Source organism: Phaenicophaeus curvirostris, chromosome 15 (assembly GCF_032191515.1).
Source record: "Phaenicophaeus curvirostris isolate KB17595 chromosome 15, BPBGC_Pcur_1.0, whole genome shotgun sequence".
NCBI lineage: Eukaryota > Metazoa > Chordata > Aves > Cuculiformes > Cuculidae > Phaenicophaeus > Phaenicophaeus curvirostris.
The window spans coordinates 20,131,959-20,148,154 of NC_091406.1; the positions used below are offsets into that span (position 1 = coordinate 20,131,959).

Consider the following 16,196-nt stretch of genomic DNA (forward strand, 5'->3'; position numbering starts at 1 on the left):
GCTGGTGCTTGCGGGGGCCTCGGGGGGATCGCATGCTCCAATCCCACCTTTGCAGAAGCAGTGGGGACCAAGCCCTCCAGGGTGGAGGTGTTGTGAGTGGAGGAGATGGCTTAGGGGTTAAGAGGAATGGCCTCAAGCTTCACCAGAGCAGGTTCAGATTGGACATTAGGAAAAACTTCACCAAAAGAGTTCTCGGGCCCTGGCAGAGGCTGCACCAGGAGGTGGTGGAAGTGGGCACATCTGGAGGTGGTACTTGGAGGTGGCACTGATGGATTTGGGCACCAGTGGAGGTGGGACTAATGGGTTCCAGCACTCTTGGAGGTGGCACTAATAGATTCATACACCGTTGGAAGTGGCAGTTGGAGGTGGCATTGATGGATTTGGGGCTTTTCACCATCAAATATTCCCATGTGGCTTTGCCTACAACTTTTTTTTTTCTCATTTTAATTAACTTCTTGGAGCTTGGTGCCTGCTGATCGGTCTCTCTGTGACCTGGTTATCGGTTAGACCCCAAGTAGTTTATGCTGTAATTGCCCCATCTGTTAATGTGAGCAATTCACACATCTTAGCTTGGTCTGGGCTGTGTGCAGGTCTCCCTGGGGCTAAGTCTTGCCTGGGTGCCTTGCAGCCCTTTGTGGTGGGGGGGCTTCTGCTGGGATGCCCATTATTGCTGGCATCTGCTGCCAGGCAGCACCTGCATCCTGTCCACCTGGCTCCAACATCCTTGGGTCATTCTCCTTTGTCCAAGGAAGCTGTGGCTACCCCATCCCAGGAGGTGTTCAAGGCCAGGTTGGATGGGGCTTTGAGCAACCTGATCCAGTGGGAGGTGTCCCTGCCCATGGTAGGGGGGTGGAACTGGATGGGCTTTAAGGTCTCTTCTCACCTAGGCCATTCCATGATTGTATGGTTCAGCCTGGTCTTGTGAGCATCACAGCCCTGAAATCATCTTAGGGACCTTCCTTGGTGGAGGGGACACTGGGAACTGGCTGGGATGAAGAGTGAGGGTCCCTCCAGGAGGTTCTGGGGGTGCTTTGCAGGGGGCAGAGGGGCTCTGCTGGGCTGGGAGTGATGCCGTGTCTCCAGGGGGGCTGCGTTAGGCAGAGCGATGCCAAGCCAGGGGGGAGTGGGCGAGTGGCAGAGAGCCGTGCCATGGCGCGTGAATGTCAGATGCTGCTTGGCGGCAAGCTGGGCTCGTGTGAGCGCAGATCTGCTCAATCCCATTTGGAGCAGGGGGAGAAGCGCGGGGGGGCCCTTCCCAAGGCTCAATCTGGTAGGTTTTAGTTACAGTCGTTTTAGGATTTGGGCAGCGAATTGGCGCAGCTTTGGCACGGGGCGGGGATGGATGCGTGCCGGGGAGGGGAGGCTGCCAAGCCTCCCTCATCCCCCGAATTGGAGAAGGGGGAGGTGGCGCAGGTGGGGTGCAGCCCCCCCGGGGCTGAGCAGCGTGGCCGTCACCCGGCTCTCTGGGCAGCAGCTGGGTGAGAGGAGGAGGGGAGGAGGTGCCTGGCATTGTCCGCAGGGCACCCGCAGCCCTGCAATGCTCGGGTGGACGCTTCAAATCGTGTTATCTCCATAACCGCCCAGCTCCGGCCGCTCCGAGTGGCAGCGGAGATAAGTGGATTTCCAGGGAGCGCCTGGTCGTCTGACATTTAAGACTCCTTAATCCGTAACCACCACCCCGCGGAGGCAGGACGCAGCCACGTTTCCCAGCTGGGCAGCATGGTCGAGCCCTGGAGTGGTGGCTCTGGCTGTGCCGTCACCGCAGGTCACCAGGGCTGGCCGTAGGGTGAGGGTCAAGGATGTGCACAGAGGTGGTGGTGTCCCTGTCCTCTCTCCGGTGGGAACCTCCTTGGAAGCACAGGGCGTGTTGCTGACAGGCTCTGCCTTGCTTGGGTGTATTTGCCAGAGTTGGACATCCCTGCATGGCTGTACCACTGGCGTGGTCCACTGAGGGGTTGGGAAGCCTGGAGGAACTCACTACCAGAAGCGAAAAAGAATGTCTTTGCTGGAGCCATGGGGCAGGGAGCCCACCTGGGGAGGTGGCCTCGCCTCCTGCCCACTCAGCTGGGCTTCTGCAGGGCATCTGCGCAGCCTCACCGTGCCATCCCCGAGGATGTGCCTGGCAGGACGCATCTCTGGCCTGACCGTGTGTGTGTCCAGAGCTGCCCTTGGGAGGCACCACCAGATCAGAGTGGCTGCCTGCAAGGAGGAGACGGGTGAAAGCCACTCTGTGCACCATGGTGATTCGCCATCTGCTTCTAGGGCTAACTCCAGATGCTGGATTTAATCTTCCATAGCCTTTTTAATTCAGGAGTTGGCTTCTTAATGTCCCTTAGTGCCACCTTGGCAGCAGAGATGAGCAAAGTGGCTGCCACTACTGGCCCTTCAGAGGATGTTCTGGAGCACAGGAGATGAACTATCTCCATGCGAGTTGCCCATCTGGCAACCTGTCATCCCTCTGGCTCCTTAACCTGCAAGCGCCCAGGGTGAGGTTTGGCATTTATGACACTGCCCAACCCTCCCTCAGGCCTGGGCGTCCTCTCCTCATGTCTGGAGAAAATGGAGTGGGTGATGGTAACTTCCATGGCTCATCCAGGAGTTGATCTTCTGGCTGGACCAGTTTAGGGAAGGATGAATACAAAGAGCAAAGCTTGGGGGCTGTTGGGTTGACAGAGGCGATGGCTTACAAACAACAAGGTGAAAGGACACCCTTGTCTTTGCCTCAGGGTGCCCTTGCCTGCTAATCCGGCATGGTCCTCTTTCTGAATGGGTGTCCTGCAGGGATATTCAGCCTTGGGCTGAATTGGGGCTTGATTTCTCTCTTGGTTCACCTTATTTACCCACACGGCTTTGGCAGAAGCAGCAGCTGAGACCTGACAGTGCCATGGGGCTCTGCCCTGCCAGCGATCGCCATGGCTGGCTCGTGCCAGACTGAGTCCCTGGCAGGTCAAGACAGTACTTCCTTGTGTGGTTTGGAGATGTCCAGTAGCCGTTTGGTACTTGATGAGGCTTGGATGGGACATCACTCCCAGCTTTCACTTGACCTGTGTTACCTGGTGGAGGGAGCAGCGGGTTTGAGTGTGCTGTAAGAACTGGGTACCTGGGAGCTGAGTTGGGTGTTGTGGTGCTGGTGTTGGAGTGGCTTTGAGCCTTGTTCTGGTGATGCTTGTTCTCCTGTGCCTTTGACTTGGGTTGTGACTGGACCCCTCTGACCTGTGATGGTGCTACAGGGCAGTGATCCTGTCCTACCTGTCCTGTCCTGCCTGCTGGCTTTTGTGTTTCAGACACCAGACACTAAAGGATGTCTTGGGGCTCCCCAGGCATTGCTCCCACCACCCATGGCTCTGCCATCCCGGCCATCCCAAGGTCCTGGCCATCCTGAGATCCTGTCTGTGGCTGTTGGCTATGATGGTTGAGGAGCATGGGGAACACCTGTGGCCCCTCTCTGCAGCTGCAAGTGGTGCCTGCAGTGGGGAAGGTAGCTTCAGCCTCTCTTAGAATCATAGACTCATTGAATGGTTTGAGTTGGAAAGGTCCTTAAAGCCCATCCAGTTCCAACTCCACTGCCATGGGCAGGGCCACCTCCCACTGGACCAGGATGCTCAAGGCCTCTTGACCTTTACCTTTCCTGGGATGCCTTGGGAAGAGGCAAGTGCCGCTGGTGGGTGCCCTCCTTAGCTGCCTGTGGTGCGGCTGAATCTGTCCATCTGTCTGTCCATCCATCCATCACCGGGGCTTTGCCAGGGAGGTGTGGGCTGTGCTGGGTGGGCGGCCGTGTGGTGAGGGGGAGGAAGCAGGGACAAAAACCCAGTGGAAGGGACAATTACCGCCTTTCTGGAGGCTGAAAAGATGCCGGGGTCTCTTCCGTCCTCCGTCTGCTCCAGGAGGACAAAGCCGCCACCCCCGGTGCCCACCCAGCGCCCAGGGATTAGAAAAAAGCCGAACTTTTATTTTTCTCCCTTTGTCTCCAGAGCCCGGGAGCCACTCGGCTTCGGCTTTGCTGCTTTCTTCTCCCTTCCCGGCCGTGTCTGTGCACGGCTGAGCGACCGGCGGCTTTTCTGGGAGGCAGCTGATTTATTTAAAATTAAAGGAAAGCAGAAGTTCTTTCTCGAAGCTGAGACTTTCGACGTTGGCAGGAGCTGAGGGCTTTCCAGCGATGCAGCGAAATGACACAGGGAGGGGGCTGGAAAGCACCGCTTGTCATTTCTTTAAGGGAAGCAAAGCTCTTCTCCCGCTGCCCTTGCCCGGTGCCTGCTGCCTGCTGGCAGGGACACTCAGTCCATGGGCTGGTGATGGTTTCTGTGGCTGCTGGCCCACCGGAGAGCCTTTTGCAACCTTTATTGGTCTGGGATTGTCAGGACCATTGCAGTGCGGTCCCTGAGGTCTGGCTGCCGGCGTGCTGGGAGCACGGGGCAGAGCAGAGGGGAGGAGAGGGGTGCTGAGCTCTGGGGAAGCCCTGGGGAGAGAGGAGCTCCCTTTCCAAGCCGGGGAGAGCGCTGCTGCCTCGTCCTGGGCGAGCAGCCCAGGGTGCCAGGGGCAGAACCGTGGAAATGAGTCTCAGTGGGAGCAGAGGAGGCAAAGCGGGTGACACCAAAGTGACAGCCTTGCCTGGGAGCTGTAGCTCGCTGGGCACTTGGCTTTCAGAGTGGTCTCATGGCTGTGGGCTCAGCCTGTACCTCACAAGGGGGTGGCGGGTAGAGAACAGAGTCCTGTAATGGGCTGGGGACCTCCAGGTGTGGGTTGAGGCCTCCTGACCTTGGTGGTGTCCCCTTGAACCCTGGCGTCCCTCCAGGCTGCTAAGCTGCCCGGTGCAAAGACCCGGGCGAGGGAGCCCATCACGTGCCCCTTAATGCGGCGGCTGGGGCTAAGCACCTTCCAACAGGGACCCAGATGACGCTGCCCGGCGCCTTCCCCCGGGATGGGGGCCGCAAAAGGGGCAGAAACAGGACGGGGGGGCCCTCACGGTCTTTACGCGGGTCAATCATAAAGAAGGGATTAAGATCATTAATTCCTCCCCCCACAGCAATTAGCAAGGCGGCCGGGCAGAGGCTGGTGAGGAGCAGCTGAGGTGTCTGCAGCGCTGGGTGGTCCCAGTGTCGGGGTTCGGGGACACCTCCTTTGCGCGAATTAGCCATAGCAAACAGGTGCTGGGGTCCCTAGGAGGGGACAGTGGGGACAGACCCATCCTGCCTGGCACGGGGCACTGCCATGGAGGAGCAGGAGCGCTGGGGCGCTGGAGGGCAGCGTGGGGTGCTTGCAGATGGCAGGAGCTGGCAGAGGCAGAGTGGCGGCCAGGACAATGGTGAGATTGTGTGGCGATGCTGCTCGGCACAGCTCGGCACGGCTCGGCGCAGCACCTCGTGCCAGCAGCTGGGCAGTGCCTTGCACCACTGGGGCAAAGAGGGGACATGGCGGGGTGTCCCCTGTCCCCACGGCTGGTGGGTGAGACACACTGGGTGGCACAGGATGGTCTCGTCCCGCAGTGTTGCCTCTCACAGTGCCAGCGGCACCCCATTATGTAGAGAGGGCAGGGATAGGACAAGGGGGAAGGGTTTTCAGCTGAAAAAGGGGAGACTGAGGTGAGATCTTAGGGGTTAATGTTTTGCTGTGAGGGTGGGGAGGCCCTGGCCCAGGTTGCCCAGAGCAGGGGTGGCTGCCCCATCCCTGGAGGTGTTCAAGGCCAGGTTGGATGGGGCTTGGAGCCCCTGATCCCGTGGGAGGTGTCCATGCCCGAGGCAGGGGGTGACACTAGATAGGCTTTGAGGTCCCTTCCAACCCGAACCGTTCCAGACTTCTGCAATTCCGTGTGGTGAGGTGGGACGGGCAGGCAGTAGCTGGCCACAGCCAGAGGGGGAGGCTGGCTTGCAGGCTGGGCATGGAGGAAGGTTGGAGGCGATAGAGGCAGTGACTGCTTTGTGCCTCCATTTGGTGTCCTCCCCGGCTCAGCGCCCAACACTCACTGTTGGAGGGACCCTCGGCGTGGCAGTGAGCCCCCATGGGCACAGCTCTGGGGCTTTGCTGGAGGGATGCGAGGTGAACTCCTGCTGTCCCTCCTGCGCTGCTCCTGGTCATGGCCAACAGAGGCCTGGTTAACGCCGCGGCAGCACCGCAGCTCGGCAGTTACAACGCCACGAGGCTGGTAAATCCCGGGCTGATCCAGCTCGGCGCTTGGCTCCCTGCTCGGCGGCTGAACGGGGCGGAAGAGGCGCAGGCCCGCAGGAAAGGCAGCCGCGGGCGGGCACGAGATAACGCTGCCGGGCGACTTTATCTCACATCCTCCTGTCCGGTGCTTTTCCTGCCACCATCCCCACTCCCGCTCCTGCACCGGTTGCTTTGGGCGTTAAGGTGTGACCCGTCCTAACGCCTTCAGGAATGGGTCCCCACCTGCCTGGCTGCCAGGGATGGATCCCGCGCTGCCCCCACCTCCCTCGCTGCCGCCAGCACCCGCTGCCCATGGAGCAGGATGCTGAGAAGGGCAGTCGTGCCGCCGCAGCCATCCCGCCGCACGTGGCCTGGCGAGCTCCAGGCTGGAACCTGAGCCCTGCATCGATCCGCGCTGCATCTTAAATCCCGCAGCAGCTGAAGCAAGCGGTTTTTAGCACGCGGGCGGGGGGGTTTCTCCACAGGCTCTGGCACCGGGGTGAGACAGGCTGGCTTCCTCCACCGGTGCCGGGGGTCTGTGCGGGGACCTTGCTCCCGTCAGCCTTTTAGTGGCTGTGCCCACAGCCATGTCCGGGGGGTCCTGGGCTGCAGCAGGGTTGCTGGGGTCCTGTTGCGGCTCAGCTTTGACAAAGGGGACATGAAGAGTGATGGATGAACAGGGTGCAGGGGTGCCCCTCGCTCCGTGCATCACTTCTGGGCAGGAGAAAGGCTTCCAGCAGAGCTCTCCATATGTGGCTGCATCCTTGCCCACGCTCTGAGAGGAGGCTGCTCTGAGAGGAGGCTGCCGGGACAGCCGGAATGGAGGGACAGGGTAGGCAAGGGGCCTCCTCCCAGCACTGCCCTCCCCCAGCTGCTGCTGGGGTGGGGACATGGGTTCCTGCTCCGCTAAGCCCTGCAGCTTTTCTCCTAAAGCCTGATTACTCCGGCGGTGCCTGTGCGTGCGTGCGTGCTCGGGAGGGGAGGAGGAGGAATTTCACAACAAGTGTTTGCAGCTACATTGGGCCCAGCTGCCCCACGGATGGTGGCATCGCCCCCCTGCCAGGGAACAGCACCGAAGAGGGCTCTTGCCATCGCCCCAAGCCCCTGCCTGCACTGGGTGCCGTGGTGGGCGTGTGGGCAGGGATGCCGGGTTATGGCAGGAGGTCAGCAGTGAGGAATGGAGGTGGACATGGTGGCTTCTCATGGGGCTTGGATGTGGATGCTGCGGCTTCCTATGGGGCCTGGAGGTGGACACAATTGATTCCTCATGGGGCTTGGAGGTGGATGCCGTGGCTGATGGCTGCCCATGGGGTTTGGAGGAGGACGCTGTGGTTCCTCGTGGGGATATGATGCAGACACTGTTGTTCCTCATGGGGTTTGGATGTGGACACTTGGAGTCTCATGGAATTTGGAAGTGGACGCTGTGGTCCCTCGTAGGGTTTGGAGATGGATCCCATGGCTCCCCATGGGGTTTGGAGGTGGATGTTGTGGCTCCCCATGGGGCTTGGAGGTGGATGGTGCAACTCTTGGTGGGGTTTGGAGGATGCTCTTGCTTCTTGAGGGGCTTGGAGGTGGATGTTGCAGCTCCCCATGTGACTTCCTTCTCCCGTCCAGTGCTGGTGCACGGTGCTGTCTGGGGACAAGGGTCCAGAGAGTAGAGGAGGAGGAGGGTAGGGGGAGCAGCCCAGCCTGATTTGGCTGATTTGCAGTGTCATCTGCACCCAGCTGCCTTTGTGGCACCTGACATGCATGGCTGCAGGGTGGGGACAGGGTGTCCCTTGCACGAGCTCCGACTGCTGCCTCGGGGACATCCCGTGGGCGCCTGTGGTCCTGTCTGGCATGGGAGCCGCCCGCTGCTGGAGCGGAGCAGGAGCCGAACCCCGTGACTTCCCTGGAGCTGCAGTCTCTGGGGGAGGAGAGCCGGGCACAGAGAGCCTTTAAGCGGCAGAGTGCCATTGCTGCCGGCCAGGCCTTCCCCGGTGACCCCCCATTTCTGTCTGCATGGCGACCCTTTTAAAGAGCAGCGGAACGGATCTCCACCAAGGTCCGTTCCCTGGAGTTTCTTTGTTCACGGCGCTGAGACTTTCATGGAAGGGGGAGGAAGAGCCGCTTTGAAAAGCTCGTTGGCTCTTGCCAGCGCTAACTCTCTTTTCTTTTCCACTTGCAGAGCCGCATGGTGTGTACCCGAGGCGCAGAGCATGTCTTTGCACTGAGGCTGGACTGAAGTCCTCTGCAGCCGAGGCTGGAGGAGCCGCCCCATTGATGAGCGTTCCCATCTGAGCTTTCCCCAGCGGCCGTCGGGCTGGTGCTACCAGAAGGGCTTTGGGGGCCTTTTGTTTTTGGGGGTGGGTTTTTTGGGGTTCTTTTGTTTGGTGTTTGGGTTTGTTTTTTTTTTCCATTTGGGGTTTGGTTTTGTCGTTGGGCTCCGGGCACCATGTCAAATCCGGGCTCCCATCAAGACACTGGGAACAAGCCAGAGACGGAAAAAAATAACCAAGATGACTCTCAACCCCCAGTCAGTTCTGAGAGGAGGAACAAAAGTGGAATAATAAGTGAACCTTTGAACAAAAGTCTTAAGAAGTCCCGTCCACTCTCCCACTATTCCACCTTTGGTAGCAGCAGCTCGGTAAGCGAACATTCAGAGAAAGGCAACCCCTTAGCTAATGGCATCGACGCGACTGTGGATAAAAGTCATTCTACCTCAAAGCACAAAAGCATCTCTAGTATGCTGAGCAAATTAGACCGGGTGTCGGAGATCTCCTCAGAAGGACAGATCGCCCTACAACAGTTTGCTCAGTCGACAGAAATGCTTAAAAGAGTGGTACAGGAGCATCTTCCTCTTGCAAGCGACCACGGGACTGGGATCTCTGACATGGAGGCAGTCTCAGCTGCAGAGACAATGAACGGCCCCTCTGATTTTCCTTACCTGGGGGCTTTTCCCATCAACCCAGGCCTTTTCATTATGACCCCTGCCGGCGTGTTTCTGGCAGAGAGCGCGCTCCATATGGCTGGCTTGGCAGAATATCCCATGCAGAATGAGTTGGCATCTGCCATCAATTCGGGGAAAAAGAAACGGAAAAGATGCGGCATGTGCCCTCCCTGCCGAAGACGGATAAACTGCGAGCAGTGCAGCAGTTGTAGGAATCGCAAAACTGGCCACCAGATTTGCAAATTCCGAAAATGTGAAGAACTCAAAAAGAAGCCTTCTGCAGCACTGGAGGTAACCGGCCCCTCTCAGGCACCCTAACCCCTCCTCGGGCTGCACTCCTGGGTTCGGACCTTGCCCTAGATAATAAAATGCCTGGTACTTCTTACTTTTTTATTTTCCCCTTTTCCATTAACGTTTTCCTCTGTGAGATGCTTGCTCTGCCCAGTGCCCTCAGTCCCCACCCTCCCTGATGGGCTGGGCTCGGGAAGGAGGGCTGGGGTCTCGCCCCGGGGTTCTGGGAATGCTGAGCTCGGCTCTCCCCTTGGCAGGTGTGGGCAGCAGTGGGTTGGGTCACTGGGCTTTCAGTGCCAGCATCCCTTGTCCTGGGAGGCTGCAGTTTCCCGAGCCAGAGAGCAGCTTTGAACCTGGTGATGGGGCAGAGGGTGGGGAGGCAGGAGGCGGCTGTTTGGGGCAGAGTCCGGCGGTGATTGGTGCTTGCAAAAGCCCAGCTGGGGCACTCAGGGTGAGTCCCTAAGACTAAGTGGTGCGCCCTCTTGGGCACCCAGCTGAGCCGGGAGCATCTCTGCTCCTGCCGTGCCTGCCGAGCGCAGGGATGCCTGGTTGGGATGCGTGGGTGCTGGGGTGATACCTGGGCTGTCATCACCTGCTACGCATGGAGATCACATCAGTCCGTGGGTGTTGTCCTTGGCTGCTGTGAGCTGCCGTTGGGATGAGGAGCCACCTTGCTAAATATACTGGGAAGGTGGGGAGTGCAGGAAAAGTCCGGTGACTTGAGTTGTTGCGTAGGTCTGAAATTCAGCTGGGATGCTGTGCAGCTGCTGGTGACGTGGGCGTGGGTGAGGGCTGGGCGCTGGTGGCTCTGGACATGATGCATGGCCATGCCATTCCGGCAGAGCCTGCCCCTTGTTACATGCTTGGAGCTCTGGACCTGCCCACCAGGTCCCCCACGTGTTATGCTTAAGCTGGGTCTGATTTTTCTGGGAGCTGATCCCACTGTCAGCTGTGCCCGCGCGTTCCTCCTTCTGGAGAGGACATCCCCAGAGCCGGCAAAGGCTAAAAGTCACTTGGATGTCAGCCGGGTTGTGCCTGCTGGCACGAGGGCATTGCCCATCCTCTGGTCCCAACAAGACAACCCACAGTTTCCTTAGCCATGTTCCACGTTTTTCATTTACCATCAGCTCAGAATGAATCGTGAAGGCGAACAAAAAGTCTCTTTGGGCGGCGGGGACGAGGAGAGGGGGCCTGTGTCTTTCAAAAACCGCTGTATTGCTAAATTATATTCGTGTTCTAATTTGCTGAGTCAGTGATCTGGAAAAAGGGAGAAAGGGAAAAAAAAATAAAGTTCATCTCTTCGAAAGAGTCCTAAAGCGGGTCAATAGACTCAGAGCTCGCAGCAGCCCAAGGAATAGCTCCCTTCTCCTGGTGCTGCACTGAGTGTGGGGATGAAAAATAGAACTGGGAGCCCATGAGATGGTCACTTCCTTGATTGGTTTCTCCATCCCGTAGCTGGCTGAGAAACTGGAGTCACTGAAGCAGGGCTCTTCATGTGAGGGCATTGGGTCCCACCAAAGATAGGTCCCCGTCCCTCCTAGGTGTGATCGTAGGTGTTGAGGCTGAAAAGAGGTGCTGTGCTAGTGAGGATGGGTGCCTGGGTTGCTCCAGGGCATCACCATCCCCTTCACAGAGCAGATCCTCCCCTCTCTCAGAATGTCCACTTGCACCATGTGTTGACCTACATGGAATCATAGAATCACAGAATGATTTGGCTTAGAAGGGACCTCAAGGCCCATCCAGTCCCAAGCACCTGCCATGGGCCGGGACACCTCCCACTGGATCAGAGGCTCCAAGCCCCATCCAACCTGGCCTTGGAACACCTCCAGAGATGGGGCAGCCACCACTTCTCTGGGCAACCTGGTCCAGGGCCTCCCCACCCTCACAAATCGTGGCTGTATGTGTGTGGGACAAGGATGCTGGGACCACAGCTGATGTCCCAAAGTCACCTGGGTCACTGGCTGGGTTGTTATACGTCACCATACGCCAACCAGCCTCGACAGCGCGTTGTGTTGGACCAACCTTAGTGCAACCACTGGCACTTGCCTTGTGGTGAAGACCCGTCTGGAGGTGGTGGTGGCCAGGATGCAGAGCTCAGCAGCTCCGTGGTCTGCTGGTCCTGCTGGGGAGACATCCCACTGTAGTGCTTGATACCAGGACAGGAGGGGGCCATTTGGTGGCCCTTTGTGAGGGGCTGAACAATTTACAGAGCTTTGTGAAGCATCGTGCCACTCTGCAGGGACCTGGGAGAAGAGCAGTGGCAGTGAGGCCACTCTGCCAGAGCCGTGCATCCAGAGCGGTGTCCTTGGAGAGCCCGGACTGGGGCCACAGCTCTGATTAAACATTGATCTAAAACCAAGCAGTAAAAAAACCCCAGAATTAAATCTTTATGGCAGTATAAAAAATAGGCTGGATCCTTCTGCCACTGTTAACCTTTATCTGTGCAACTACAGAAGCCAAATGACTGGTCGCCACTGGTGTCCTGGTGCGGTGGTAGCCGGCTGAGGCTTTAAGGCCGGTGAGACAGGTTGGATGGTTGGAGCAGGCAGCAGCATGTTCTGCACTGACCAGGCTCCACTGGGCTCTGCTGGCCCTGGCAACCCCAGATAATGTTGTTGGGACTGGTGGCCAGCCCTGGACGGACCACCCTAGGCTTGTCTCAAAACCTGTACGTCATGTGAAGGCCATGAATAGTCAGGATTTGACTCAATAGAGTTGCTCTCCATCTGGGGAGGCCTTGGTGAAGTGTATTGGTGCCCAGCTAGAGCTGGTGTGAGGATCACTACCACCCTCATGAGTCTCCAGGGAGTGTTGTGACAGGAGAAGGGGCAATGGTTTTAAACGGAATGAGGGCAGGGTTAGGCTGGACATGAGGATGACGTGCTATGATGAGAGTGGTGAGGCAGTAGCCCAGGTTGCCCAGAGAAGTGGTGACTGCCCCGTCCTTGGAGGTGTTCAAGGCCAGGTTGGATGGGGCTTGGAGCAATCTGATCCAGCGGGAGGTGTCTTTGTCCATGGCAGGGGGGTTGGAACTGCATGATCCCTTCCAACCCAAACCCTTCTGTGACTCGTGGGGATGAGGGGGTTCTAACCTGGGCACCCACATTAGAGCTGGTTGTTCATCTTCCTTTTACAATGAAGGGGCAGATGTGACCTGTATCGCACGTCTCCTTCCAGACCCATTAAGAGCCCCTTTTCCCTTGTTCCTCTCTCCTGGGGTGATGTATGTGAGTAGGTGGCCCTTACTGGTGAGTCCGTGATGCTCGTCCCTGCTGATTCTGCATCCGGTGCCTTCGGTGGGATCCGGCAGGGGTGACATGCTGTGCCACAGCCCTCTGTGTCATTGCTGGGGGACACTTGTGTCTTCCCTGGATGCCTGATTGCAGAGACCTCTGGCGAGGTGGTGAGCCTGCAGCTTTCTTGACTGCCCCGGCTCGGTTTGCCCTGGGGACCAGAAACGGGCTGGGAGCAGGAGAAAGTGCAGTCTGCCAGCAGCCTGGCTGGACACCACCATCTCTTGACCATTCTCACCTTCCACCCTGTCTCTTTGCCCCAGCCCCACATTTGGGTCACGGTGCCTGTGGAAGTGAGCACATTGGGGTTCCTCCTGCAGGGGTGGAGGGAAACACTGCCCTGTACTCACTGAGGCTTGGTGGGTGATAAATGAGAAGGACCTGATGAAAGCCCTTGGGCTCCTGCATGACACTAGGTGACTCTTGGGACAATATGTGAGGTGTCCAAGCCCTGCACACAGGCTTGACAGTGGGAGCTGGTTCTGGGGCTGGCTATGTCCCCATGTCCCATGGCACCCAGCCTGCTGCCCATCACCGCAGCCTGGGCCTTGTTTCCCGTTGGGGTCCTTTGCTTGTTTGGAGATGTGGGAACCGAAGGGCTCTCTGAGGCTCTTGGGGGCTGTGTGGCCCTGCCTGCTGGCCAGCATGGCTTGGCCTTACCTGGGGGCTGCTGGCGTTGAGAGGTGTTTTGGTTCTTGTATGAATGGTCTCATGAACGTTGCGTGGGCTTCCCACTCCATCTAGCTAGGAAATGTCTCAGGTTCTTCATCCAGAGGATGGTAGAGCTGTTGAGGCCATTGACCCACACATTTTCTGGAGGTGGCTTCAAAGAGGTCTTGTCCATTGTTGGGTGCTTTGTTGCATGTGGGATTGGGCCTGAAGGGACTCGTCCCTGCTCCTCTGTGACATGCTGAGAGGTCCCCACTGCTCTGCTGGCAACAAGCTTGTTCTTTGTGGCCGGGTGGCAGTGGGGTGATGACCCTTGTGTCCCAAGCAGCTCTTGGGTCTGGTGGCTCCAATCACAGCGAGCACACTCCCTGCCTCAGTTTACCCCCAGATGCCCATCCTCCTGAACCCATCCGCTGTCTGGGTGTCTGTGTGTCCATGGCAGGGCTCCTGTATGGCAGGGCTCCTCTCTGTCAGGTGTCCGTCTGTCCGTGGTAGGGGTGTCAGCGAGGGGCCACGGTGCAGTGCCGGCTCCCCGGCCATTGTGCTCACTGTTGGCTGGAGGGGAAGCAGGGTTTTTCCCATTGTGCTGGCCATGGCACGGGGACACGGGAACAAAAGCCGCGCAGCTGTGCCGGGTGCGGGGACGGGGGCTGGCAGTGGGGGAACCCCCATCTCCCTCCGGCCGCATCCCAGTGGCCTGAAAACCCTGGGATGCGCGGGTGCATCTGGGGCACGTGGTGACTGGGGGTGGTGGGATGCGGGTGCACAACGCGGGCTGTGCTGGCCCCGACCTAACGCCTTGTCCCTTCTTCTCTGTCCCTGTCTCTCTTCCTTTCCAGAAGGTGATGCTTCCTACAGGAGCCGCGTTCCGATGGTTCCAGTAGGAACGGGAATCCCAAAGCTCTGTCATCCAAGTGCAATGTCACTGCTTGCTTGTGTTGTCTCAGGCAAGGGATTTTGGCTGAAATGAATGGATGCACCTGTGTCTCTTTAGAACCAAAAATATTTTCTCGCAAATCTCATTCCTGTTTTTATAATTTTTTTTTTTGCGTTCGTTTTAACATCCTCGCGTCCAGTCAGACATTTACCTGCTTTTCAAATAAAATAATGAAAAGAAAAAAAAAATACAAACAACCACAAATGGATCTGTAAAGTACCGAGACTTAAATAGGCAGAGTATGGACAATCAGTTTCTTTCTGTGTTTTGGTGTTGATGTTGTTTCTGTGTGAGAGATGCAGTTCTTGTGTAGGGAATGTACATTTACAGTAACCTTTTAAAACCTAGTTACTAATAAGCACTACTGTAATTTAGCACAGTTGTTTAATTGCACCCTCATTTATACTTTTTATTTGATTCTTTCCCGTCATACAATAGCGTGGGTAGTTTCTAGAATGCCTCAACTTCATGTTTATAAATGAGAATATGTTTAAAGCGATGTAGTCTCCCTTTCCCCGGCCGTTCACCCATGGAAGTTTCACCCGCTCTCAGAGGTGGAAGGAACCAATCGCTGCACACCCGGCGCTCGCCGACAAAGGAGAAAAGGAGAAAAAAAAAAAGTCATTGTTAGTTTATTAATATAGAACAAGAAACACCGCGGACAGACAAACATAACGGCAATGGGTTCCTCCTAGGTGTAATTTTTGTAAACTTACTGAAGTTCAAAAATCAAAATAAAGCTGCGGTTGCAGGACCTGTGCTGAAGCAGTTCCGAAAGTGACGTTTCTCTTCTGTTCAAACCCCGTCGCGCCAGCGCTCTCCATCATTAAATTGAAATGCTGTTTGTAATGTTTTAGCGATCCAGGCTGTTTTTGTGAATAAAATGAATGCATGTTTTGTGTCATGATTTACAGCTTTGTTATTTCGTTCCCACCCCTGTTTCCAGCCACCTGGCCCCCCTATGCTAGTGGTGGCCGGTCCTTCCCACCTCCACCTGCATGTGTGTCCAGGCTCTGCCGCTGCAGCCAGGGGACGATGCTGGAGCAGGGATGCTGAACACCCTTGAACACCCTAAAGCACACTGAAGGCCAGGTTGGATGGGGCTTTGAGCAACCTTATCCAGTGGGAGATGTCCCTGCCCATGGCAGGGGGTTGGAACTGGATGGGCTTTAAGGTCCCTTCCAACCCAACCCATTCCATGATTCTGTGATTCTGTGTTGTGGTGAGCCAAGCTGGAGCCACCCTGGCTGCTAAATCCACATGGATAATCTCAGCAGCGGCTGTGCTAAACCAGCCTGGCTCCTCCTGGGGAGATTTCCCGGCCGACCTGCTGGGAGTTTTTTACCAGGTAGTGCAACACCGTTGGTTTTGGTAAAATGATATCGTTGCTGTGCCGTGGAGAACGGCGTCGAGGCTGGCTTCATTATGAGCTTCATTATAAGTTCCCAAATGAGCTCCTGAAGGTGAGTGAGTGTGGGATGCTGAGTGCCTGGTGCAGCCAGGGAATGGCTTTCCAGTCTCGCCTGGTGTCGGCGTTGTGGGTGGAGGGGATGTTGGATGGGCTCGGCTGCGGACGACCAGGGCCTCTGCTGGCACTCTGGGTGCCGCGCTCAGCATTGCGCTGGGCAGGTGGGCTGTGGGCCGCCTTCCAAACCACAGGAGGGTCTGCAGGCTGAGCAGGAAGGGTCATCCCAGCCAGGACCTGGCAGCGCCGGCTCTGCCTTGCTGGGAGGACGTAGCTGGGGCCTTTGTCCCTGGCTCCAGCCAGCCTTTGGGCCAGCATCTGTTGACCAGATGTGCGCCCAGAGGAGGTGAGGGGCGGGTGACGGCGGTGCTCGGGCTCCATCCCTGCTGGGCTGCGACCAACCAGGACCAACTGAGCAGAGAGCACTTGCAGGATCCCTGGGGATCACTGCCTCCAATGCCACCTCCAGCT

At 57.4% G+C, this 16,196-nt stretch overlaps 2 protein-coding genes across 2 annotated transcripts in view; one reads left to right on the top strand and one right to left on the bottom strand.

Annotated features, from left to right (window-relative positions):
* ZMAT2 (zinc finger matrin-type 2) overlaps positions 1–68 on the bottom strand; it is a 205,046-nt gene extending 204,978 nt beyond the window's left edge. Inside the window, exon 1 of the mRNA XM_069869683.1 lies at positions 64–68. The gene's annotated coding sequence lies outside the window, so the exon portion shown is untranslated. The remainder of the gene's footprint in view (positions 1–63) is intronic.
* The window catches only part of CXXC5 (CXXC finger protein 5), a 37,001-nt gene extending 21,853 nt beyond the window's left edge, over positions 1–15,148 (top strand). Inside the window, exons 2-3 of the mRNA XM_069869678.1 lie at positions 8,309–9,361; positions 14,163–15,148. Of these exons, the coding sequence (XP_069725779.1) occupies positions 8,576–9,361; positions 14,163–14,207 (831 nt within the window). The 5' untranslated portion in view covers positions 8,309–8,575 and the 3' untranslated portion in view covers positions 14,208–15,148. The remainder of the gene's footprint in view (positions 1–8,308; positions 9,362–14,162) is intronic.
* Positions 15,149–16,196: the final 1,048 nt, after the last annotated feature.